Below are 27902 nucleotides of genomic sequence, written 5' to 3'. Positions count from 1 at the left end.
GGAATCAAGAAACTTGGACAGAAAGGGAGAGAAAGAATTATTGAGGCCAGGATTGGATAGCCATTACTCAAGGATCCAGAGACGGTCTGTCCTCATTCTCCTGCCGTTTCTTCTGTTCTTATTTTTGACAAACTCTTCCTAATAGTGTTTCAGTTTATTTAATTCTCAATCGAACCTAACGGAGCCTTTCTATCCTCAAGATAAGGAGGTTTTTTTAATCTTTTTATTTTGGCGTATGGAAGGACAAAGGGTAGTCAAACTCCGTGGATTTTTTAACCATCTCCACGTTCTTTGTAGATTTTGTACAAGGAACATCCAACAAATCCTCCACCAAAATCTTGCATTCTCTTTCCAGATATGCATTATATACTGCGCCGTTCGTATTTTTCGATCTGCAGTAATCCTTTCTCCGTAACTTTCTCAGTAACTTTAGAACATCTGGTTTCCGAAGTCCGATATGACTTTCACTTTATCCCTCTAAATATTCCCATTCGGCTGGAACTTTAGCACACTTTCTCTCTCTCTCTCGTTGCTGCTATATTTATGTTTTCAGCCCTGCATTTTCCACCGTTTTGTTTTTATTTCTTTGCTAGAATAACAAACGAAAGCAATAAAGTTAGCAGTCTATCCAGTACTACGATTTGTGAGATAGACTACCAATTCAGCACCATCACCATCTGGTAATCCAGTTACTAATTTTCCATCTACTTTTGACATATTTGCATAATTTTTCAGTAAATTATCATCCACTGCACCTGCAGTACAGATTCATGAAGCGCTCAGCACTTATGACTGGCTATGTAACCGATATAATAATTATTGTTCCTCAAGCTGTTTCTTTCGCACGTTGCCCAGGGTCTTCTTTTTACGACCTGTTAGAAATTGAAGACATCTTGTTTTAATGTCTCCTTTGAAAAATAAGTTCAGTCGAAGAAATCTGTGCAAATATCTGATCACTGATATCCAACAGTCTCTAAATTCGCCAAATTTATCATCACCTTGATAATTTCACTTATTCTTTCTTCACATTATCTGCGACCTTAACATAGGCGCGAAAAGAAAAATTGCAGTTTTCCAGATGGGACTGAGAGAATGATCATGTATTGCCAGCATTCATTAATTATGTTTCCGTTCCTTTTGTTTTACAGTCTCTTCTTGCCCCGTTCAATGTTATTCAGTATTAGATGGCGTTAACGGATATGTTCAACCTTGACACCTTTTGGTTTTATTTCTTTTAGATTGCCTTTCCTTTAATCTTTTCAATTTTATCCTGCACATTTTCATATACATAAAAGAAGAATTTTCCTATCACAATCCCAACGTCATATTCAGAACTGGTGTAAAATGCCCCTGAGTGAAAGGAGTCTGTTTTTAATCTTTCCTGGCGTTTCAGAATCATCGTGTGATTTTTGATTTACTGTTCACGCATTTCGAAAAATGTATTGTCATTCCACTTGGTATTTCTGTCCCTATTGTGGATTTCCTTTCTATTCCATACCTAGAGCACACTCTCTTCAAAGAGTCATTTGCCTCAAATATATAGGCACAGGGCTCCGCAATACCAACTTTCACTCGAAACAAATCCATTACAATATCCTGCTCTCTTACAATCTGTAGCTTAGTTAGTAAAACGATAATGTCTTCAACAACGTTTTTTTCAACCGCATTCGCTTCTCTTGTTCCCTTTATGGAACAATTCACATACACCTCAAAGTCACGCCATACTTTCATACATCCTCCCCCGCGTTCTATTTTTCCAACACGTGTTCCGTTTTCTCCATATTAAAGGACAGAGTTCCCCAAATGACCAGAGCATATACAGTTTCCTGTCGTGTAAATTCTTCTTCTTTCTCGAATCCCCGTAAAAAAAAATGCTGCACTGGGGCATTTGTCTTCCTTCATGAACAAAATTAGCCGGTGCGCTATTCAGGCAAAAAAAATATATTTGAAAATCAATTGCATTGCAAACTTGAATTATTCCCATAACTATGAGGCAGTGACTGGGTATTCTTCAGGAGCTATCATACTGAACTTTGCAGCGGTCATTGACCTCAGCACGGTGTCACGTCATTTAAGGAATGTCCTTTCTAGTTGCCCATTCAGAGCCAGCTCTTCAGCGCTTGACGTCCTGTTTTGCGGAAACTGCCAAAATGTTTGGCCTGGAAGTCAGCCTGAAGAAAACTCCATCAGCCAGCTCCCCACCATGACTACCAGCCCCCCCACATCTCCATCGGGCACACAAAACTCAAAACGGTCAACCAGTTTACCTATCTCGGCTGTACCATTTCATCAGATGCAAGGATCCACAATGAGATAGACAACAGACTCGCCAAGGCAAATAGCGCCTTTGGAAGACTACACAAAAGAGTCTGGAAAAACAACCAACTGAAAAACCTCACAAAGATAAGCATATACAGAGCTGTTGTCATAGCCACACTCCTGTTCGGCTCCGATTCATGGGTCCTCTACCGGCATCACCTACGGCTCCTAGAACGCTTCCACCAGCGTTGTCTCCGCTCCATCCTCAACATCCATTGGAGCGCTTTCATCCCTAACGTCGAAGTACTCGAGATGGCAGAGGTCGACAGCATCGAGTCCACGCTGCTGAAGATCCAGCTGCGCTGGGTGGGTCACGTCTCCAGAATGGAGACCATCGCCTTCCCAAGATCGTGTTATATGGCGAGCTCTCCACTGGCCACCGTGACAGAGGTGTACCAAAAAAGAGGTACAAGGACTGCCTAAAGAAATCTCTTGGTGCCTGCCACATTGACCATCGCCAGTGGGCTGATATTGCCTCAAAACGTGCATCTTGGCGCCTCACAGTTCGGCGGGCAGCAACCTCCTTTGAAGAAGACCGCAGAGCCCACCTCACTGACAAAAGGCAAAGGAGGAAAAACCCAACACCCAACCCCAACCAACCAATTTTCCCCTGCAACCGCTGCAACCGTGTCTGCCTGTCCCGCATCGGACTTGTCAGCCACAAACGAGCCTGCAGCTGACGTGGACATTTACCCCCTCCATAAATCTTCGTCCGCGAAGCCAAGCCAAAATTTATTTGCTGCGCCTCACGGCTCCATGTTTCACTTAAAGGTGAAGGCAATTATCCGCTCAACAGCGACTGATGATTGCATGGTTGTTTATTTTAATTCCAAATGTCTCTCTCGTTCTAAATACACACTGGTTGTTTTCAACAAATGAAGTGCCCTGCAACTAATCGCTACTCCTATTAAAGGTGCAATTAAGCCATTAAATTGCTGGGCGCTAAAACACTTCCGAAAATTAAAATTACTAATCTTATCAGGCATGTTGACTTTCTGCCACCTTTTTTTTGTAATTTTTTATTTATCACACTATGAATCATATCAACAAAAATATGTAAAGATATTTCTCATTAACAGTACACAGTAACAATTTCCCCCTTTTCTCCCCTTCCCTCCCTCCCCCCTTCCCACCCCCTCCTAAACCAATAAATATTAAACATATAAAATACAATAAAACCATAAAATAACATCTTCACACAAAGAAAAAACAAACAAGAAAAATGTGTCATCTACTTTTACATATTAAATCTAATCGTTTTTATCTTCTTGGAGGTGGATGTCCGAGGCAAGCTCTTTCTGTTATGTTTCATTTATGGTTCCCAAATTTGTTCAAACAATGTACCTTTGTTTTTTTTAAATTATATGTAATTTTTTTCCCCAATGGAATACATTTATTCATTTCCATGTACCATTGCTGTATTCTCTTCCATTTTCCAAGTTGACATGATACATTTTTTTTTTGCTACTGCTAAGGCTATCACAATAAATCTTTTATGTGCTTTATTCAATTTGAGGCCTAATTCTTTACTTCTTATGTTATTTAAAAGAAAAAATGCTGGATTTTTTGTTGTTGTTTTTTGTAATTTTATTTAATATCTGATTTAGTTGTTCCCAAAATGTATTCACTTTTGTACATGTCCAAATTGTATGTATTGTTGTTCCCATTTCATTTTTACAGCGAAAACATCGATCGGATAATGTTGGATCCCATTCTTTTAATTTTTCTATAACCAATTATACTGTATCATGCGTAACCTTGTGTTTTTTTTTAATTTTTTATTTTTCACACCATAAATCACATTAGCCATGATATACACTATTTCTTTTTCACACATATACAGTGACTTTTTCTTCCCCCCCCCCCCTCCTCCCAAGCCACCCCCCCACACCCCCCTCTCATCCATTTTAGGTATACAATCTAGGTTGCATTAAGCCAGTCAGACAATGTTGTCATTCAACAAAAATACACCAGAAATTCTACTGAGTCCATTCTTTTCTTTCCTTCTCCTTCCATCAACTTAGGTAAAGTTTGTCCCCGGTAGGTTTTCGCTATTGTATTTAATGTAAGGCTCCTATACTTGTTCGAATATTTCAATATTATTTCTTAACCTATATGTTATTTTTTTCTAATGGAATACATTTATTCATTTAAGTTTAGTAGTTTCTTCCTTTTAATTTGGTTATGTATTCCATTAATATTTAAAGTCATATAGTTCAGCGTAGCCCTTTTATATTTTGTTTATCTTCTCTTTCCGTTTTTCCATCATTACCTTTCCTCCTTTTCCATTTCTGTTTTCTTATTTTCAACTCTTTATAAGACAACATTCCTACAACATCCAACATTTTCCTTATTCTCCTATTTCTATCTTATTTATCCCCAATCTCCCCTTCCCCTCCTGAGTTGTCCTTTATCCCTTGTCGGACAACCACATCTCCCCTCTCCATTTGGATTTGCGAATCTACTCGCAAGCGTCAACTGATTTTGCAGTGACCGCTATTTCCCCCCACCCCGCACCCCCCAGAAAAGATTTCACTTTTCATATGTCACAAAGGTCACTCTTTTAATTCCCTCCTTATTCTCTCTATTCCATTACCTCCCCTTATTAATTCTTGTCTATACTATCTATATTTTCCTCTAAGTACAGATACATTCACGTATGCACATTGTCTCTATTCACTCTTATACCTCTTTACCCGCATACATATCAATCGTGATCATTTTTACTCTCATTACCCGTCTTCATCCCTCAGTCTATTTTTGTCTTTACCCACATACATATCCATCGTGATCATTTTAACTCTCATTACCCGTCTTCCTCCCTCTGTCTATTTTTGTAATTGTTCTGCAAATTTTCGTGCTTCTTCTGGATCCGAGAATAGTCTGTTTTGTTGTCCTGGAATGAATATTTTCAATACCGCTGGATGCTTTAGTATAAATTTATACCCTTTCTTCCATAAAATCGCCTTTGCTGTATTGAACTCTTTTCTCTTCTTTAGGAGTTCAAAACTTATATCTGGATAAATGAAGATTTTTTGCCCTTTATACTCCAGTGGTTTGTTGCCCTCTCTTACTTTTTCCATTGTCTTCTCCAGTACCTTTTCTCTTGTAGTATATCTTAGGAATTTTACTACAATAGATCTTGGTTTTTGTTGTGGTTGTCGTTTAGAGGCCAATACTCTATGTGCCCTTTCTATTTCCATTTCTTGCTGTAGTTCTGGACATCCTAGGGTCTTAGGGATCCACTCTTTTATAAACTCCCTCATATTCTTGCCTTCTTCATCTTCCTTAAGGCCCACTATCTTTATGTTATTTCTTCTGTATGGTTTTCCATTGTATCTATTTTTTGAGCTAGTAGTTCTTGTGTCTCTTTAGTTTTTTTATTAGATTCCTCCAATTTCTTTTTTAAGTCTTCTACCTCCATTTCTGCTGCTACTGCCCGCTCTTCCATCTTGTCCATTTTCTTTCCCATTTCTGTTAAGGTCATCTCTATTTTATTTATTTTCTCTTCTGTGTTGTTTATTCTTTTTCTTAAATCCTTAAATTCCTGTGTTTGCCATTCTTTAAATGACTCCATGTATCCTTTAATAAGAGAAAGTATATCCTTTATCTTGCCTTTCTTTTCTTCTTCTATTTCACTGTACTCTTCCTCTTCCTCTTCTTCTTCCTCTGGGTTGACCATCTGCTGTTTCTTTGGTGTCCTTTCCTCCTCTTCTTTCTTGTTTCTATTGTCTTCTGTGGTCTCTTCTTGCTGCAGGTGTTCTGCAGCTGTCGTTGCCGGCTGTGGAGATTGACTCCCCAGCTGGTCCCCCCTCCCGTCGGTGTGTTTTTCTTCATTCGCATCGCGCATGCGCGGTTGCGCACTTTTACTCGGCTCTGCGAGCCATTTTCGTAGTCCATTATTTACCGACCTGAGGGAGCGGGTTTCTCTCTCCGCAGCGGGCCTCTTCGGACAGGTAAGGCCTTCACCTTTTTCCTCCTTTGTCTTCTCTTCCTCTCTTCTTACCGTTGCTTTCAATTTTTCTTTTTTTGTCGCCATCTTCTTTCCACCTTTATACTCACTTTTCTGTAATTTGTATTTCTGTGCCTTTGTGTTTTCCTTTGTTTATCCCGACTTTTCTGGAGAGGGCTGGAGTTCACCGTCCGGCCACTACTCCATCACGTGACTCCTCCCGTAACCTTGTGTTTATGGTATTCTTCATAGTTGGCTTTCTGCCACCTTGATGTGTAATTGTTTTATTTACTTCTCCGCACAGTGAACACGATGACGATGGTGGTCCTGTCCCACGGAAATTGCGGACTTTCTCAAGGTGTCACTCGCTATCTGATAGCGATGGCATCAGCGGATACTTTTGATGTGATATTTGACCTTCTACTGAGACAAATTCCAATTGTATTCAGCCTTCCGCACTCTTTCCCCGTGTGTAACATCCACATGGTTCTGCTTTTTTTAAAACTTTTTTATTTTTCACACTATAAACCACATTGATCAAGATACATACATTTTCCTTTTCAAGTATATACAGTGTTGTTTTCTCCCCACCCCCCTTCCCATCCCACCCTCCCTACCGCCCCTCCCATTCATTTAAAGTTCAGAATCTAAGTTACATTAAACCCGTCAATGTTGTCACTCAATAAAAATAAACAAGAAATTCCACTGAGTCAATTCTTTTCATTTCCTTCTCCTTCTGTCATTTTAGATGGTAGATATCCCCGGTAAGTTTTCTCTATTGTGTTTCATGTATGGCTCCCATATTTATTGAAATATTGTAATATTATTTCTTAAATTATATGTTATTTTTTCTAATGGAATACATTTATTCATTTCTATATACCATTGTTGTATTCTCAAGTTATCTTCTAATTTCCAGGCTGACATAATACATTTTTTTGCTACAGCTAGGGCTATCCTAACAAATCTTTTTTGAGCACCATCCAAATCAAGTCCAAATTCTTTGTTTTTTATGTTACTTAGGAGGTAGATCTCTGGGTTTTTTGGTGTATTGCTTTTTGTGATTTTATTTAATATCTGGTTTAGATCTTCCCAAAATTTTTTCACTTTCTCACATGTCCAAATTGCATGAATTGTTGTTCCCATTTCCTTTTTACAGCAAAAACATCTGTCACATACTGTTGGGTCCCATTTATTTAACTTTTGAGGTGTAATGTATAGCCTGCGTATCCAGTTATATTGTATCATACATAACCTCGTATTTATTGTATTTCTCATAGTTCCAGAGCATAACTTCTCCCATGTTTCATTCTTTATCTTTATGTTTAAATCTTGTTCCCATTTTTGTTTAGTTTTATCATTTGTTTCCTCATTCTCTTTTTCTTGCAGTTTAATATACATATTTGTTATAAATTTTTAAATTATCATTGTGTCTGTAATCACATATTCAAAATTACTTCCCTCTGGTAACCTCAGACTGCTTCCCAATTTGTCCTTCAAGTTGGATTTCAGTTGGTAGTATGCCAACACTGTATTGTGAGTTATATTATATTTATCCTTCATTTGTTCAAAGGATAATAATTTATTTCCTGAAAAGCAATTTTCTATTCTTTTGATCCCTTTTTTCTCCCATTCTCTAAAGGAAAGGTTATCTATTGTAAAAGGGATTAGCTGATTTTGCGTCAGTATTAGTTTTGGTAATTGGTAATTTGTTTTATTCCTTTCTACATGAATCTTCTTCCAAATATTGAGCAGATGATGTAATACTGGAGAATTCCTACGTTGTACAAATTTTTCATCCCATTTATATAATATATGTTCAGGTATCTTCTCCCCTATTTTATCTAGTTCTAATCTAATCCAATCTGGCTTTTCCCTTGTTTGATAAAAATCTGATAGGTATCTTAATTGTGCGGCTCTATAATAATTTTTAAAGTTTGGCAGTTGTGAGCCTCCTTGTTTATACCATTCTGTTAATTTTTCTAGTGCTAACCATGGTTTCCCCCCTTTCCATAAAATTTCCTTATTATTTTCTTTAACGCCTTGAAGAATTTCTCCGTCAAGTGTATTGGCAATGCCTGAAATAGGTATTGTATCCTTGGGAAAATGTTCATTTTAATACAGTTTATCCTTCCTATTAGTGTTAGTGGTAAGTCTTTCCAATGCACTAAGTCATCCTGTAATTTTTTCATTAGTGGATAACAATTGTGTTTATATAGATGGCCGAGGTTTTTATTTATTTGTATACCTAGGTATCGTATTGCTTGCATTTGCCATCTGAATGGTGATTCTTTCTTAAATTTTGAGAAATCCGCATTATTCATTGGCATTGCTTCACTTTTATTTGCATTAATCTTGTATCCCGACACTTCTCCATATTCCTTCAATTTCTTATGATATTTATTGATAATTCTGGTTCTATTAAGTATACTATAACGTCATCTGCAAATAAACTGATTTTATATTCTTTGTCTTTTATTTTTATCCCTTTTATTTTATTTTCTGTTCTTATCAGTTCTGCTAGTGGTTCTATGGCTAACGCGAACAATAAGGGTGATAGTGGGCATCCCTGCCTTGTTGATCTGCTTAAGTTAAATTGCTTTGATATATATCCATTTACTGTCACTTTCGCCAATGGCCCCTTATATAATGCTTTAATCCAATTAATATACTTCTCTGGTAAACTGAATTTTTGTAATACTTTGAATAAATAATTCCATTCTAGTCTGTCAAAGGCCTTCTCTGCGTCTAAAGCAACTGCTACTGTTGGAGCTTTATTTCCTTCTACTGCATGAATTAAGTTAATAAATTTACAAATATGGTCTGTTGTTCGTCTTTTTTTAATAAATCCAGTTTGGTCTAGATTTACTATTTTTGGTACATAGTCGGCTAATCTGTTTGCTAATAGTTTAGCTATTATCTTATAATCTGTGTTAAGTAAAGATATTCACTGATTCCGTATTCATTTCAAAGTACATTTTAATTTGTCTTTCAATTAATTCTCTAAAATCCTGCCTTTTAAGTAGCATGGAGTTTAATCTCCATCTATACATTCTTGGAGGGATATCCTCTAACTCTATTGTCAATATCAGGGGTGAATGGTCCAATAATATTCTAGCTTTCTATTCTGTTTTACTTACTCTGTCTTGCATACGAGCTGATAACAGGAATAGGTCTATTCTTGAGTATGTTTTATGTCTACCCGAATAATATGAATATTCCTTTTCCTTTGGGTGTTGTTTCCTCCATATCTCCAAAAGTTGCATTTCTTGCATCAATTTAATTATAAATTTGGTTACTTTGTTCTTTCTGTTAATTTTTTTCCCAGTTTTATCCATGTTTGAATCCAAATTAAGGTTGAAATCCCCTCCTATTAGTATGTTCCCTTGCATGTCTGCTATCTTCAAAAAAATATCTTGCATATATTTTTGATCTTCTTCGTTAGGTGAATATACATTGAGTAAATTCCAAAACTCCGAATATATCTGACATTTTATAATTACATATCTCCCTGCTGGATCTATTATTTCCTCTTCTATTTTAATTGGTACATTTTTACTGATTAATATAGCTACTCCTCTAGCTTTTGAATTATATGACGCTGCTGTTACATGTCCTATTCAATCTCTCTTTAATTTCTTGTGCTCCATTTCAGTTAAATGTGTTTCTTGCACGAATGCTATATCAATTTTTTCATTTTTCAGTAAATTTAGCAGTTTCTTCCTTTTGATTTGGTTATGTATTCCGTTAATATTTAAAGTCATATAGTTCAACGTAGCCATTTCATACTTTGTTTATCTTTCCTTTCTGTTTCCTCATCATCACCTTTCCTTCTTATCCATTTCTGCTTTCTTGTTTCGAACACTTTATAAGACAACATTTCTAAAACATCAAACATTTCCGTTATTCTCCTATATAAAATTTCTTTAACCCCACTATCCCCTTCCCTTCCTGAGTTGCCCTTTGTCCCTTGTCGGGCAACCACATCTCCCCTCTCCATTTGGATTTACGAATTCACTCGCGTCAATTGATTTCGCAGTGACCGTAACTCCTTCCCATCCAGCCCCCCCAGAAAAGATTTTAATTTTCATATATAACAAAGGTCACTCTCTTAATTCCCTCCTTACTTCCTCTCTTCCCTTTCTTTCCCTTATTAATTCTTATCTATACTCTATATATTTTCCCTTAAATACGGATACACTCATGTACACACATATATACATACACACATATATATACCCATATACACACACATACATATAGTTTGTGGTCATTTTTACTCTCGTTACATGTCTTCATCTCTCTGTCTGTTTTGTAGTTGTTCTGCAAATTTTCGTGCTTCCTCCGGATCCGAGAATAGTCTGTTTTGCTGCCCTGGAATAACTATTTTAAGTACAGCTGGGTACTTTAGCATAAATTTATATCCTTTTTTCCATAGGATCGCTTTTGCTGTGTTACACTCCTTTCTCTTCTTCAGGAGTTCAAAACTTATGTCTGGATTGAAAAAAATTTTTTGACCTTTGTATTCCAGTGGCTTTTTGTCTTCTCTTATTTTCTTCATTGCTTTCTCCAATATATTTTCCTCTCGTTGTATATCTTAGGAATTTTACTAAAATGGATCTTGGTTTTTGTTGTGGCTGTGGTTTAGGGGCTAATGTTCTATGTGCCCTTTCTATTTCCATTTCTTCCTGTAATTCTGGTCTTCCTAGGACCCTTGGGATCCAATCTTTTATAAATTCGCTCATATTCGTGCCTTCTTCATCTTCCTTAAGGCCCACTATCTTTATATTATTTCTTCTATTATAATTTTCCATTATATCTATCTTCTGAGCTAACAGCTCTTGTGTCTCTTTAACTTTTTTATTAGATTCTTCTAATTTCTTTTTTAAGTCCTCTACTTCCATTTCTACGGCTGTTTCTCATTCTTCCACCTCGTCCACTCTTTTTCCTATATCTGACATGACCATCTCTAATCTATTCATTTTTTCTTCTGCACTTTTAATTCTTCTTTTTATTTCACTAAATTCTTGTGATTGCCATTCTTTTACTGATTCCATATATTCTTTAAAAAAATATGTATCCATTGTCTTGCCCTTCCCTTCTTCCATTTCTCTATGTTCTTCTTCTTCTTCTTCCTCTGAGTTGGTCATCTGTTGTTTTCTTTTTACTCTCTTCTTTCTTGTTCTTGTTGTTTTCTATGTTCTCTTCCTGTTGTTGTGTTGTAGCTGTCATTCTCAGCTGCGGAGATCGACTCCTCAGCTGGTCCCCCCTCCCGTCAGTGTTTTTTTGTCATGCGCGACTCCTCGTGCATGCGCGGTTGCGCACTTTTACTTGGCTCCGCAAGCCATTTTTGTAGTCCGAGCTCGGACTTCAACTGACCTTAGGGAGCGGGCTTCTCTCTCCGCGGCGGGCCTCCTCGGACAGGTAAGGCCTTCACTTTCTTCTTCCGATGTCTTTTCTTCTTCTCTTCTTCCCGTTGCTTTCGACTTTTCTTTCTTCGCTGCCATTTTCTTCCCACCTTTACTTTCACTTTATTTTAATTTTTAGGTTTGTGCCTTTGTGTTTTTTTAAACTTTACCCGAGAGGGCTGGAGTTCCCCGATGGGCCACTACTCCATCACGTGACTCCTATCACACGGTTCTGCTTTCTGCAGCTACCGACTGTTCCGTCTGGTTCACCTCACTTTCACCTTCGATCGATTTGTGGCCATTTGTTGCGAGAACTTGAAAAGAAAATATTCCACGGAGAAAACGGCAGGCGTCGTCCTGGGGATAGTGACGGTGCTCAGCTGTTTAAAGAATATGTTCTGGTATTTTATGCTCACACGTGAATATCACCATTTTAATGAACCATGGTTTTGTTGGGATAGAATTGGTGTTGTCGAATCACCAGTCTGGGGAACAATCGAATTTCTTCATCAACTCCTCACCCCCTTTACAGCGTTTGTTTGATTCTGTTGCTCAATGCTGTCACCATCAGGCACGTCTTAGTGCTCAGTCGAGGACGCCAGAGACTGCGCCGTGCGAACAACGAACAGAGGCCAGGAGATGCAAGCATGGAAAGCCGAAGGAAATCATTGATCTTCCTGCTGAATATCTCGACTAATTTCATCCTGCTTTGGGCGGTCTTCACGGTCAATTCTTGGTATATGGAACTTTGTTTTGTATTCCCACCATTTTACCTGAGAGAAATGGGCTTCATGCTCCAGCTCTTTAGCTGTTGCACAAATACTGCTCTATATACATTGAGCCAAACAAAATACAGAAAAGAGCTGAAGAAGGCCATTAGATATCCTTTCAGGCTAATTACAAGGCACATTCACTTTCACTCCCGGAAATCCGCGGTGTTTTTCTATCAGTGCTCTCTCTCTCCCGGCCCCAATGCCAACCCAAATATTGTTTTAAAATTAAGGTCCTGCTGAACTGACGATCTTGGTTTCGCATGGATAACTGCGGCAGCTTCTAAATCTGGTGCATATGGAATCAGAGAAACTGGAAGGGCCATTTCATTCAGTCAAGGGTCCAAAATCGGCAGCTCTCTGCTGAACCTGAAGTTATTTCGCCACTTCTCACAAAATCAACGAGGCAGAGAGAGAGAGAGCAATGATAGAAAAACAACAATCAGGTCAAAATTAATTAATCAAAGCAAAATTCTGGTGTATATTAACTGCCAGCAGAACGTGGAGGTCAACTGCGGGGAACAGAGAAAGGAGAACCAAAACGATTCAGGTATGAACAACGGAAGGGAATCGGTGATTTTTGCTCTTCTCTCCGTCAGGCAGTTTTCTCCTGTTGTGGGTGACAGTGACAGGGCTGGCAAATATTAATAACGATAGAGGTGATCTGTTATGTCCCGCTTACACTGCGACGGCACTTGGAGTCATGCTGAAGTCCTTGACTTCCAGGTCAAACACACTTATTCATAGAATCACGCAAAACTACTTCAGAGAACAACTGAATGATATGGTTTAAAAAATCCGTCTCAGCTGCAACTTTCGTATGAATCACAATTATCTTATGCAAATATCAAACAAATTCTCTTTTTTTTCGATTTAAACCATCCTCCCGCCGCTCCCTCCGATAACTTCAAAACAGTTGAACATTGTTTTGTCACGATTTCGTTTCTACGGACGAGTAGAACAATTGGTACCTGCATCTGTTGCATTTCATGTTCACTAATGGAATGAGTGACACCGTGAGCAGGAAAGGGCTTTGGCAAATACTAGAGCGCATCGGATGTCCCCCAAAGTTCCTCAACATGATTATCCAACTGCACGAAAACCAACAAGGTCGGGTCAGATACAGCAATGAGCTCTCTGAACACTTCTCCATAAACAATGGCGTGAAGCAAGGCTGTGTTCTCGCACCAACCCTCTTTTCAATCTTCTTCAGCATGATGCTGAACCAAGCCATGAAAGACCCCAACAATGAAGACGCTGTTTACATCCGGTACCGCACGGATGGCAGTCTCTTCAATCTGAGGCGCCTTCAAGCTCACACCAAGACACAAGAGAAACTTGTCCGTGAACTACTCTTTGCAGACGATGCCACTTTAGTTGCCCATTCAGAGCCAGCTCTTCAGCGCTTGACGTCCTGCTTTGCGGAAACTGCCAAAGTGTTTGGCCTGGAAGTCAGCCTGAAGAAAACTGAGGTCCTCCATCAGCCAGCTCCCCACCATGACTACCAGCCCCCCCCCCCCCCCACATCTCCATCGGGCACACAAAACTCAAAACGGTCAACCAGTTTACCTATCTCGGCTGCACCATATCATCAGATGCAAGGATCGACAATGAGATAGACAACAGACTCGCCAAGGCAAATAGCGCCTTTGGAAGACTACACAAAAGAGTCTGGAAAAGCAACCAACTGAAAAACCTCACAAAGATAAGCGTATACAGAGCCGTTGTCATACCCACACTCCTGTTCGGCTCCGAATCATGGGTCCTCTACAGGCATCACCTACGGCTCCTAGAACGCTTCCACCAGCGTTGTCTCCGCTCCATCCTTAACATCCATTGGAGCACTTTCATCCCTAACGTCAAAGTACTCGAGATGGCAGAGGTCGACAGCATCGAGTCCACGCTGCTGAAGATCCAGCTGCGCTGGGTGGGTCACGTCTCCAGAATGGAGGACCATCGCCTTCCCAAGATCGTGTTATATGGCGAGCTCTCCACTGGCCACCGTGACAGAGGTGCACCAAAGAAAAGGTACAAGGACTGCCTAAAGAAATCTCTTGGTGCCTGCCACATTGACCACCGCCAGTGGGCTGATATCGCCTCAAACCGTGCATCTTGGCGCCTCACAGTTAGGCGGGCAGCAACCTCCTTTGAAGAAGACCGCAGAGCCCACCTCACTGACAAAAGGCAAAGGAGGAAAAACCCAACACCCAACCCCAACCAACCATTTTTCCCCTGCAGCTGCTGCAACCGTGTCTGCCTGTCCCGCATCGGACTTGTCAGCCACAAATGAGCCTGCAGCTGACGTGGACTTTTACCCCCTCCATAAATCTTCGTCCGCGAAGTCAAGCCAAAGAAGAAGAATGGAATGAGTGAAAGTGATCGCTTGTGGAAATTAATTCACTTTGCATAACAGATGTCGCGATAGAGATTGGCACTAGTCTGTTTAATTAATTGGTATTATTTTCTTTGACCCCCTATCCGCTGTATAAGTCATGAAATACAATGTATTGTAAACTTTCCTGGAGTGCTATTGGGCAGATGAGACACGAATCATTCTTTTGGGCATCGTATTCATTAGGGGCAAAAAAGCACGGTCCCATTATTAAAACTAATACGGTATCTGATACATGAGTTTATTTCCCCCACCCCGAGGATTTGAAAGCTTGTATGCAATTTTCTTCCTTTTTATTTATTAATGTGAAGGGCACTTTTTTGGACTAGAAGTAATCATTTGTTTGCTGTCAGTCAATGTTAATCAAATGCAGGTTTAATTCTGATTTCTGTTCTCTCATTTTATTACCTATTCTTGTCCTGGTTAGTACTTACGATGTTAATAATTGCTATCTTGCCCGCCGATTGGGTGTTATTTGAGTACAGACAATATGACCACTTTTAAAAGAACACCGGAGAATTTAAATGACAGCACTGCGGCATTTGAAAAGTTATATTGCGAAAGAAATGTTATTGGCAAAGTAAACATGAAATAAAGCTGCATAGATTTGGTAATGCACCAAAAGATTGTGGCAAAATAAAATTAAACCAAGAACGTCATCAATATTACCCTATTTCGGCCAAATCTCTCAGGGTAGAATTTTGAATCTAATGAATAAATTGCAGTAGATGGAATTGCAGCCTTGTGTGTGTGTGTGTGTGTGTGTGTGTGTGTGTGTGTGTGTGTGTGTGTGTGTGTGTGTGTGTGTGTGTGTGTGTGTAGATATACACTGTAGAGAGAGAGAAATACTGTATATATAGAGAGATAGACAGATAGATTTATGTCCTGTAAAAATAGAATTCATATATAAGCACTGACCAGTTCAGGAACTGCAATCTTCAGAGCACGATATGAGACTCAGTCTTTAATTAGTAATGAGAAAAAAGATTCTTAAATACATTATCAACCTTTTGGACTCTTTTGGCTGAATGGATTAGAATTAATCAAGGATCAACATTCTCACTGCTTCTATCAGGAAAGAGGTATTGATGCCACAAAACTCACACCACCAGGTTCAGGAACAGCTGCTACCCCTCCACCACCAGACTCCTCAACGACAAACTCAAACAGAGACTCATTTAAGGACCCTTAATTGTGCACTTTATTGATTTTCTTTTTGTTCTCTCTGTATTGCACAGTCAATTTACATTTGTTATCTGTTTACAGTGATTTGTTTGTTTACAGGTTTACGCTGTGCACAGGTTTTTTTTTGTACTACCAATTAATGATAATTCTGCCACACCCGCAGGAAAAAGGAATCTCAGGGTTGTATGTGATGTCATATATGTACCCTGACAATAAATCTGAAAAGTATGAACAAGTTTTCATTGGCCAATAGTTAAATGTAATTTGGATTATATTTTGACCTAGGCAATACACTTCTCTGGTTAATTGAATTCTCCTCACAAAGGGAACTCCCAGTGATACTGATGTTTGGGTGTGTTGGGCACTTTTAAGTGTGAAGGTCAGTGGTTGCATTCTCTCTTTTAAGTCGAAGATGTTGCTTTATACTTCTGATGTGAATGTTACTTGTAACACATGTGGCAATGCATGAATGTTGTCTGTCCTTAAACGTGGGTGCCAACGTTTCCTTCATTTGGTGTGGAGTTGAAAATAACATTTAATATGATGTTACTGTTTACTATAATTGTGGTAACATTTGATGCTGAATTTCATGACCATATTGAATTTAACCTTTAAGTTCATATGAAGTTCAAAAATTAAATAAAATTGAACTTGCGTCAGAGCCACCTCAATTAGTTACAGTGCTGTTCATCAAAGTACATTCAGAATAAAAACGAGTGGCCAAACCCAGTTAAATATGGGCCCAAAAAGGTGGAGTAACATTGGCAGAAGGTCTTAACATGCCCATAGAGTTAGACAAAGGAGAAAACAAGAGGTAGTAGAGGAACATCAGTCTTCATTGTTGTTGACATTTCCAGACATGCAAGGAGCAGGCAGCAGGAAACAGAAGAACAGTGATGCACCCGTCTCAGTGCTCGGGCCTCCGGACAAACAAAGAGCAGGCAGTAGGAAACAGGTATAAGTGTTTCATTTCCCAGACAAGGCCCAGTATCCTGCTAGTATTTAATAAATAGAAAGAAGTGTCCGTAAATGGTTATATGGTTAAGTGCCTTGAATGGGAGACCTCTGTGATTGGGAGCATTCTGCGTGGTTTGGCTGAAGAACATCTTCAATACCTCACTGCAGCAGTCCACAGTTTAAGCAGGATTTAAGGTAGCCCTAGAAAACGACGGTAACTGAACTAAACTACTACCGCTGAATGTCACAAACCTGATCGTTCATGAAATGCTTTAAGCGACCGGTAATGGAACACAAGACATTGAACCTGTTCCAGTTTGCCTACCCTCCAAACCTGTCCACGGATAATAACAATTGACCTTCCTCTCCAACCTGGCTCATCTAGAGAACAATGCCCCCCATGCCAGGCTGTTTTTCATTGATTCCAGCCCGCAAAGGCTGGTGGTTAAACTATTCTAAACTCCAACTCTGCAAATTGGATTCTGGACCGCGTTACCAAAGTCAATCCGAGTTGGTTTCAAAACCTGAAGCTGCATCACGCTGAGCACAGGCGCACCTCAGAGCTGTGTGGTCAGGCCGCTACTGTTCACGCTGTTGACTCCCGCTGGAACTGCCAGATTCAGTTGTCACAGAATCGTCAAGTTTCCGGATGATGTAACAGTAGTTGGCCTCATGGAAAAAATGAATGATCGGCTTTGAGAGAGAAGGTTAAGCCGCTCGTGAAAGGGTATGAGAACAACCTGAACAACAACGTGAGCAAAACAAAAGAGATAATTGTAGACTTCAGAAAGTTGAAGGTCGAATATTCTCAATTATTCTACAACGGTTCCGTCGTGGAGAGAATAGAAAGCATAAAGTTCCTTGTGGGAATAGAAAAGACGGCCTATCCCAGACCTATAACATCTCCTCATTAGTTAGGAAGGCACAGCAGAGCCTCCACGCCCAAAAAGAATAGAAGAGAGCAAAACTACTGGCCTCCATGTGGACAGTTTACAGAAGCACAACTCGGTGTTGCCTCGTTGCCTGGTTTGGTAGCCGTAAAGCATTGGACCGCAAGTCAGTACAGAGGACCATCAAAACAGCCGAGAGTATCACTGAGGTCACCCTCTCCTCTATTGACGACATTTACTGGGTGCGTAAATGTTATCAATAGGAATTAAAGAATTATTGAGGACCCTTTCCATTCAGCATACACTACCGACAAGAATCAACATCATCTGGACTGCCAGGCTGGGAAATGTGTGTGCCTGTGTGTCTGAGCTCTGAGAGAGAGAGAGAAAGAGAAAGAGAGAGAGAGAGAGAGATATTATTGTGCACTGTGTATTGTGTGTGAATACGTGTGCACCATAATCAGGAGAAGCGCTGTTTCGTCAGGTTGTAAATATAGAGTCAGATGATAAATTCGAAACTGTTACTTCCTCAGTTTCAGAATCCTGCGGTGGTGTCTAATTTTGTGTTTAGATGTGCGTCTCTGTGTTATTTTCAAGTCACTTTTTGGTTCGAGAATTCTTTATGAATAAAAAGTGATTTCTCTGAGTGAGATTCTTTTTTGCTTGAAGTTTTTGTGTGTCTGAATTGATTATTGGAGATTCGTCGTTATTCTGAGGTGCTAAAGAATATTCGCACAACATTAGATCCAACTTCTTTAATGTGGAACCTCTGTTCAGGGTTGTGGCAGCGATTCCATGCTTTAGACTAGAGACTTCTACTTCAATATAATCAAAGTGAAGTCTTTCCCCTCAACCCAGTGACAGCAATATAAAGGAGAAATTTGAAACAGTAACAAACGAAGTCGATCAAAGACTGGAGATTCATTCAACTGGTTTATTTATTCATTAGTCGAATGATTGAATTTACAGGGTATTTCACCGCAGTCTTGAACTGTTCTCTGAACTTTGACTGGGTTATCGCATAAATGAATGTGTTTGTGCAACAACTTAAGTTGAGCAGTATAAATCCGACTTCTTCCGATACATATTTGGATGGAGTATAATTAATTGGATCTATTCCTGCTATGATATAGTACAAGAAATCTGTCACATATACCATCCATAACAGTATGAAGCTGCCGGACAAGGTAAAGAGCAAGATCACTGATCTTCGTCTACTTTCCGTTTCTGGGTCACGGCGATTCTGGTTTCTCAGCCCCTTACGGACTCGACTCACTGCTAAAATGTATCTCACTGTCAATGCGTTGAGCAATAAAATTAAACCAAATGGGAGCAATGGACAAAGAATCGCATCGAACCACTCAAACCCCATCCATCCTGGTTCAAGGAAAATATTTTTTTTATCCTTGCAACCCCGCGGCACATTGTCGATTGTCACCCAGGGCTCTAGCGTAAAGTAAAATGGCACATTTTTTACGCATATCAGAATTGTGATTGTTCCTAGAATTATAATCGCTGTTTTTCCAGTGCAATAGTTTGCTTTCAGTTTCTGACAACAAATGGCGACAAATCGGTCGAAGGTGAAAGTGACAGTGAACCAGACAGAGCAGTCTGTGGCTGCACAACTCAGGGCGTATAGAGCACTGCAGACAGGCGTGATGTCCAAGAAGTTCCTTATAAAGTAATAATCAACGATCCTCCACAAAATGACAGCAGTAATAATGGTCAGCAGGTCCGCCACTGCCATCGCTACCAGGTAGCATGTGGTACAAGTGGAGAGCCCACATTTACTCCGGGACAAGATCACAATCGCCACTAAATTCACTGCAAAATATAGAAAAGGAAAAGTCTTTGTTAGTTTCCATATCTAACACTGCATGCTAATTAGGGTAACTCTCCAAAGGCTTGTCAATGGTGGCTATTCCAACAGAATTCAAACAGGGGATTAAAGGAAAGGGGGAAAATAACATTCAACCGAGAAATTGGATGGAAATTTGTAGGTTCTGCTCGTGCTCCAACAAGGCAGGGAAATATTAACTTTTTGGGGGTCTAAAAGTGGTTTCGCAGACATCGTATTTTGAAGTTGTGGCATCGATCCTGGTACAGAAAAGCAAAAACTATCCTGGCACTAGATTTAAAAAAAACACTGTTACTGTTGTGTGGATCGTTAACGGGTTATCGAGCTGAATGAGTTACAAGACCACCATGAAGAACTCCTGCTTAGCCATCCGACGCCCGCACTTCGCCAAATCTGATCACCTGGCGGTACTTTTACTTCCGGCTTACAAGCAGAGACTGAGAACTACAGCACTCGTGATTAAGACGGTGGAAGAATGGTACTGGATATTGGGGTAATTTGTAGCTGTGGAAAAAAAATGGTCAACAGCTGAATTGACCTTAACAATGCGCAAGTCTGCTAAAGAATAACTCCCGATAACATTTAAGTCTGCTAAAGAATATCTTTAGATAACTTTGTTTTCTAATAAATACTTTAACCACACTATGTTCTTTGAACACCCTTCACTTCCCGGGATGTGATCAACTCCTTCATATCATTGGAACCCATTCTGATGACTTTACAAACTAACTTGTTTGTATAAATTCGAGCTGTGCGACTGTGTAGTTCAGAGCTGAGCCCTGGCTGTTACAGGGACTGTTCTCCGAGATATTTCATTCTAATAAAGTCTCCTGAAGTTGACGCTGAAGCTCCGTCCTCGTAGTTATTTCTCCTCGACAGTAGCTTGGATTAAATTTAAACGTTTTTGAGAAATATTCACATGAATCAGGCAATGAAATAAAGGTTTCATCAAAATGTAATTGAAGAGTAGTGGAAAGCCAAAAAAATGCAAAACAAATGAAAGATCCAGCTTTTGATTTTTTTTTAATAGAGAGCAAAAAGTCAGGGTGAAATTGCAACATGAAGTAAAATTCAAACAGCTGACATCTTGCCTATCACAATACTTTTCAATGTTGGTGGTCAATATTTTCAACGCTTCCGGTTCATTTTGCAGCGTCATTTCTCTGGGTTTATTCCAGTGCTTCATCAAATTGCCTGCACTGGAAGCCATTGCTCCAAGTATTCGCTGATTATTGCAAAGAAATTACATCCATTCGCAAACACCTAGTAGAGCCCACCTCACTGACAAAAGGCAAAGGAGGAAAAACCCAACACCCAACCCCAACCAACCAATTTTCCCCTGCAACCGCTGCAATCGTGTCTGCCTGTCCCGCATCGGACTTGTCAGCCACAAACGAGCCTGCAGCTGACGTGGACTTTTTACCCCCTCCATAAATCTTCGTCCGCGAAGCCAAGCCAAAGAAAGAGTAGGAATATGTAGGAACTCGACAACAATCGAAAATGGGCTAATAAGTAACGAGAATTTGCAGCAAGGAGCCAGTCGTCTCCTGCCTTCTCTGACATTACAAAGCAATGTTGCATGAAAATTGTTCTGTTACTCGGCTCATATCCATTCCTCTGATGTCCAATAAAATCCATTGGTTTCTGCTTTGAATTAATTCAACAGCCAAACAGCACTATAACCCTTCGGTCAATAATTCCAACGATTCCTTCTCTAAGGTAATGTTTCATCTTCGCTGTCACGTTCCTGGACACCTCAATTCAAGGGAAAAAAAAATATCTTCTACGTCTGACTTTTCAAATCCGGGCAGAATTAAAGGTTTCAATGAATATACTTCCTTCAATCTCAATAAATCAAAGAGCAACCTTGATTAATAATATCTCAAAAGTCGAACAATCAATGTGTTGAAACTTCGATACAATATGTATCAGTCCTTAAACCCGATTGCAATATTTCACTTGGCGTCACCTTAGGCCACCAATATATTTTCAGTACTCTTGGTCCCAAATCTCGTCAATAAAGACAAACGTGCATGTTGTCATTCCAGTCGCTTACTGTGATCTGTTGGAATCTAGGGGTTAAAACATTATGAAAGAAATGATTAATTAATAATTTTATGTTTACTGCATGGTTCAGGGAAAAAGAGGAATGTGATTAAGTGGCAATCACAGCATGGAGCAAAGTTGGCTGAGCAAAATTGTCTGCTCCCAAATACAGGGAGAGGAAATGCATAAAACGATTTAGGAGGAATGCTCAAACTGAGGAGGTGGTGGGTAGCACAGGAGACACAGGGCAGACCAGAACAAAGAATGGCCTGCAAGAAACTAAGTGAATGGAAAACCAGTCTAGGAGGAAGATTAAGGCATGAGGAGGTGTTAAAGAGAACAGCAGAAATTGGCCAGACAGGAACAGAATGGTGATTAGAAATATCTGGGGATGAATTAATTTCTGATCAAAACAACAGGATAGTCTGGCCTGGAGGATTAAGATGGGAGTGCTACACCCCAGATATCTGCAAAACAGGAGATGACTTGTGATAACCCTTATGCAAAAAAATCTAGCAAAGGAAGACAACTTTTGTTCTGGGTTGATCTATATAAACTGAGCCAACTGGACAATAGGGGTCAGTCTTGGGGAATAGCTCACTGTGCAGGTGACCTATGAACTAATGACTGACCCAGAGCTCTGTTAAGTTTTATTCTTGTGCTGTGTAATAAACTGACTGTTGAACCGAATACCTTCTCCTATCACTTCATTCAAAGAACACGCTGGACTCAGACTACACATAGACTAAATTAAGAGTAAGGTAAAGCCAGAGTCCGACAGATCACACAATATTTTTATCAGTAATGCATCACGGGAATAACTTGAACCCATGAATAGTAACTTCTGCGCCGATCAAATTAGTCCGCCATTGTATTTGCTTTTCTATCAAACAACTTTCTTCGTTTTCCACTTTATATTCTACTTGTCTTATTCCGGCATTCATTCATCTGCCCATCTGCTTAGAAGCCTCTGAGCATTCTCCCCGAAAAACAGACTGTGAGGCAACTCTGCATAGTCAGAAACCATGATGTAGGTGGCACTTTTGTCAGTCGTAAATATTAACGAGAGAGATTATGAGGAAATGGGTTTCTGCAACACTCACAACGAAACCGCATTAATGGTTGTATCAAACGAGAAAAGAATTATTTAAAATATAATTATCTTAATCGACGATAGCATGTTGCCCGCGATTAAAAATGGTTATAAATACCTTTCAGAAAGCCTTCCGAAAATGTACAAAACGCACCATCCAGTTAACTGCTACCGCCCTCTTATTTATAATTATGAATACAATGTCGAAATACCTACTCCCTGGTTTAACAAACAAATTTTTCTTTCGATAAAATAGTTTTGGTTCTCCGAAGTCACACCATCAATTCTAACTGTCCTGTTTACCAGTTCTTTCGTAAAATATCCCACATAGCCTTTCAAACGTTGATGTGACTTGAATTCGCCTATAACTTGTTATCTGTCTCTGTCTGTCTCTATCTATCTCTATCTGCCTGCAGAGAATAAACGATTGCAAATGATTGCTCATCTATTCTATGTGATTATTCTGGGATCGAGCATTTTATTGTCACTTACCAGGAACACCAATGATGGCAAGGATCATAAAGTATATTTTCTTGACACTGTTGATTGTTTCGAACATATTTGAACGCTTTGTTTCGGACTATGGGCAATGACTCTTCGTGAAGCTCGCTCTTGATGCAATCCTTGAAGTTAATATTTCTGCAGAGGATGTTCTCCACTGGGATTTGGAGCATCGCTCGATTTATTTGTAAAATGTTGAATAAACATATTGCGACATCTTGCTGGCACACCGTTATACCTAAATTGAACTGGAAATTTGTAAAAAGAATTCACAACATTTTGGAATATTCGTCAATGAAATGTGTAGATTTTTGTCTTGTCTTTGTGGAAATAAAATTCTAAGTTAGAGCTGAGCGACAATATAGTGGAAAAAGGTCTACTCCTTTCTCATTGAGGCAATTCAGAAACGATACGCATAAATATGGGTTGTGTCAATAACAGTTCATAATGAAATTAATGTAAGTATTGTTGGCCATACATTGTAAAATTGGACATTCAAACCAATGCACAGCTGTGGTCTCGGTGAATCTTAAAATGGACAAACGCATCTCTTTCCTCTGTTTACGGTAGATAATTAATTTAATTATCTTATCTGAGTGGTTCCTGGTTTACTCACTGCCTCTAGAATTTGCAGGGGGTGAGAATGCGAGAAAATTAAGAGAATAAATTTGAATTAGTGCAGGATTAGGAACTTTACCACGAACCTGGTCTCATTCATGCTGGGTGACTGGAAGAAATCTCTGATGTCACGCCTACAAAGTAAACCATTTCAATATCACCAGTAATCGCCAGTTATCTGTATACTTGTTGCAAATGCAAAACAATCAATTGAACCAAACTTGCGACCCAGTACCATCGCGTTATCTGATAATGTCGTCAGGAATAGAATAATTAATAGTCCCTCGAGTAGAATAATTAAAAGGGAATTCCTAAATTTGAGAACAAACTAATACAGTCTCTCTCGTTCACAAAATTTCCCAAAACCGAGGGAATGCATAAATTAAAATGCAACACAAAAATGTTCCCTGCCTCAATTTTAACACTGGCTACCAAATCGATTTAATTATCGAAGATAACAAACCTTTTCAATTTCAATTGAAAATAGAAAACATCTCCCATGTCTCTCGCTGAAACTAATCCAGCTGCAAAACCTTGTTCGAATGCACGAATTCTAGGTTTTGGAATATAACAAGATTCTTGCATTACTTTTTTTAATGAATGAACAGCACACTTATATTAGGCGCTCCTCCAATAAACAAATCAAAAGGCCACCATAACATAACCCAATATTTCAGGAATGTAGCGCGCTGATCAATAAAACAGTATTTGACACCATTACAGGCTCTCGCCGGTAACGTTTGGATCTGATAAAATAAACTCAACGGATTAAGAATAACTATTGAAACTACTTTGAATAACTTGTCTGTCACCACGAGAGTCTTTAATTGATAGGGTATTTCCAGGTGAAAAGGGAGTGTACAGCGGCTAACACAATTCATTCTTCACGAATTTGGAATGTGTTCAAAAGAATCGAGAAGAATTTTTATATACAAAATTTGACAGGAATCTCTTAATATTTGGATATGAATTTGGAATGCTCAGCCACAGAGGTACTTCAATATATGATGAAAGTAAGTATAAATATAAATTAGATGAGAGTAAAAAGGCTACTAATTATTTTTAAAAAAGAGAAACAAAATTTTCCATTTACGTCCAAAAAATGACATTGACTATCACAGATTGGTTATGATTAAGGTAGCACTTGAAGGTTCAAGAGCCTGGAAGTTGTGGTTTAAAACTTTTCTTGAACCTATAGGTACCGGAATTCAGGTACCTATACCTTTTACGTGAAGGTGGCGCAGAGGTGAGATCGTTTATGACATGATGACATTGATGGCTTTTTGAAGCCGCGCTTCACAGAGATGTCTTCAATTGATAGGCAATCGGTGAGAAAAGTGGGTAGATTTAGTTTCCAAATCAAGATGTGATGTAAACATCGATATACTTCCTCAGTACCATGGAACCATAGGCCACTGCAGCGCAGAAACTGCCCATCTAGTCTGTGCCAAAAGATTTATTACACCTACTCCCAGCAACCTGCACACGGGTGATAGTCCTCCATGCAAATTCCATCCATTCTCACCGTCGTCTGCGTGAAGTTCCCCTCAAACTTTTCACGTTTCACCTTTAACGCGTCTCACCCAACCTCAGTGGGAAATAAGTGTTTGAATTGACCCTTTCTATACCCCTCAAAAATGTGTATACCTCTATCAAACTTCCCCCATTCTCGGACGTCCAAACTGTTCACTATTCCTGTACAACTCAGCTCTTCAAGTCCTGGCAACATCTTATATATTTCAATATGGCTGTAGAGGTTTGACAGAATATTAGACACGCCAAATCTCCCCGGACTTCTTAGAAAGTAGAGGCGTTGGTGAGCCTTATTCAGACTTCTCTCCGTGTGATACCATGTGATATCTTCCGAAATGTCGATGCATAGCTCGTTGGATCAGCAAGCTTTCTTCACTGCTGTCTCCCTGATGAAGACAGGCCTCCTTTCCAAATGTTCACAATAAACTACTTGGGCTTGCTGAATTTGAGAATAGGATTGTTGCCCTGGCACCGGATAATCAGATTCGTGAACTCCATTCTGTCTTGTGACTCATTGTTTCCCGTTATCCGGCCAACAATTCCGGTTGTCAGCGAATTTATGAGTGGCATTGGAAGAAAACTTCGATATGCATTTGTGGCTGCAGCGGGACCAGTTCAGTGGTTTAAGCAGTCTTGTTCCGCCCTGTCACTGTTCAGCGAGAAGGAGTCATGCTGCCAGTCCTCTTTTACGTTTAGGCTGCAGAGATCCTCAACCCTGCAGAACCCTGAATTTACTGTTCGTTTAGTTGGTGTGATGGTGTTGAATGCCGAACTGTAGTCAATGAACTTCATTCTGATCTAGATGTTTATGTGGTATAGATAATCGAAAGCAAAATGGAGTGCAAAAGAGATGTCATCCGCTGCGGACTTTTTGAGACGGTAGGCGAATTGAAGTGGGTCCGAGTCCTTGTGAATCGAGTGAAACACTAAGGTCTGCAGAAACACAGAAATGCTGGAGGAACTCAGGCCCGAAACGACGGTAATACACTTTTACGGCCCATGGGCACTGCTAAGACCTGCTGAATTCCTCTGTGTTTTTCCCGGGTCCTCCTGAGGCAGGAGTCGATTCTCTATATCAAAATTTCTTAAAGCATTTCATCACGGTAATCAGATAATCAGTGGTCGATGATGAAGGGAACCTTATTCTTCTTGAGTACTGGCATGACGAATGCTCTTTTGAAACAAGGGGGGAGCAGTTCAAGACTGGAAATGTTTGGTCATGAAGGTTAGGTACACATTGAAGGCCAAATGATGTCCCAGGATTCTCCCTCTTGAAAATATTTTTGCGTCAGCGGAGAACAAAGTCGCTATGGTCTAATGAGGGTGCACCATGCTTTCCTTTTCAACGCAAGTGTCCAGGCGTTGAGCTTGACGGGAAGGGATCTTTCGCGGGTTTTAACGGTACTTGGTTTCACCGTCTCGGGTTGTTATACAATGCAAACCTGGCACAACTGCTTCACCTCCATCCGTGCCTCCAGCACCGTACGGAATTGTAATTTTGCTTCGGTAATTCCCCCAGAATTATACCCGGTCTTCCTGAATGTCTCCAAATTGCATGACGCGAACGCACGGATCTTGACTTCGGGAAGTTGTGGATCTCTAGGCCCACGGATAACTTCATTGGAGCAACGCATTTTTCAATGAATTTGGTAACAGCTGTGGCATATTCAAGCAGATTCGCCACCGAGTCGTTCAACGTGGCCCAGACTACTGATTCCAGACAGCCTCCAATCCGACTTCTGCTTCCCCAGTGTAGCTATGCGTAGTCTTCTCTGCTTGATCATCGTTTTTCAGTTTTTTGCTGAATATTGTAACGGGAAGACTAACCAGTTGGTCTGAGTGTCTACTGACGCGGAATGGACCGATGCTCTGGAGTGTTCATCCCATGTTGATGCAGGAGGTAGCATGGAAGGGCCTCCTTTAACTAGCCCATAGACGTCCTCAGTGGTGACTGTATAGTCTTCAGGATCAAGGGTCAGTTTTGACGTATGGAGAGGGGAAATGTGGTTCTGCAATCAGGAAAGCTGGCGTGAATTCCCTCGGGAGATTGAAGGTTTAGAATTTCAGGGCTAGACGTTCCAGATAAGCGTAGCAGAAATTGGATCGGATCGCTAGGCCGGAAGACCAGAGAGAGTAACCCATGATGCTGACACCGCCGCCTCGCCCTTTAACTCCGCACACCGTCCGAGCCATGCATAATGGACCGAATCTTTAGAGTTGAGATAAGCCATGTCTCTGTGAATCAAGAGTACCTAGCAGTTCTTAACTACTTCTCGCACAGTCTTATTATCCTTTGATCTTCAATTTTATTCACCAGAGATCATTTTCGAAAAAAATACTGGGGTGGCGGTGTACTCCCGGGCGACCACGTTTTCGTCCC

General features: G+C 39.9%; 1 protein-coding gene across 1 annotated transcript; it reads right to left on the bottom strand.

The window, feature by feature from the left end:
• Positions 1 to 18807: 18807 nt before the first annotated feature.
• Positions 18808 to 23603, bottom strand: LOC138762924 (probable G-protein coupled receptor 139). The gene is made up of 2 exons (XM_069936433.1): positions 23363 to 23603; positions 18808 to 19697 (listed from the first exon to the last, which is right to left on the bottom strand). The coding sequence occupies exons 1-2, from the start codon at positions 23427 to 23429 to the stop codon at positions 18808 to 18810; spliced, it is 957 nt and encodes a 318-aa protein (XP_069792534.1). The 5' UTR covers positions 23430 to 23603.
• Between the last annotated feature and the right edge of the window lie 4299 nt (positions 23604 to 27902).

The sequence above is a fragment of the Narcine bancroftii genome, chromosome 5 (assembly GCF_036971445.1).
Source record: "Narcine bancroftii isolate sNarBan1 chromosome 5, sNarBan1.hap1, whole genome shotgun sequence".
NCBI lineage: Eukaryota > Metazoa > Chordata > Chondrichthyes > Torpediniformes > Narcinidae > Narcine > Narcine bancroftii.
The sequence above is the reverse complement of the archived record's forward strand: the minus strand, read 5'-3'. Positions and strand labels throughout refer to the sequence as shown.

Bases quoted from the DNA above. Each gene is read 5' to 3' on its own strand.
- LOC138762924 (XM_069936433.1), bottom strand. From the start codon at position 23,429: ATGTTCGAAACAATCAACAGTGTCAAGAAAATATACTTTATGATCCTT. The intron at 19,698-23,362 runs GTAAGTGACAAT...TATATTTTGCAG, and splicing joins TGCCATCATTGGTGTTCCTG to TGAATTTAGTGGCGATTGTG.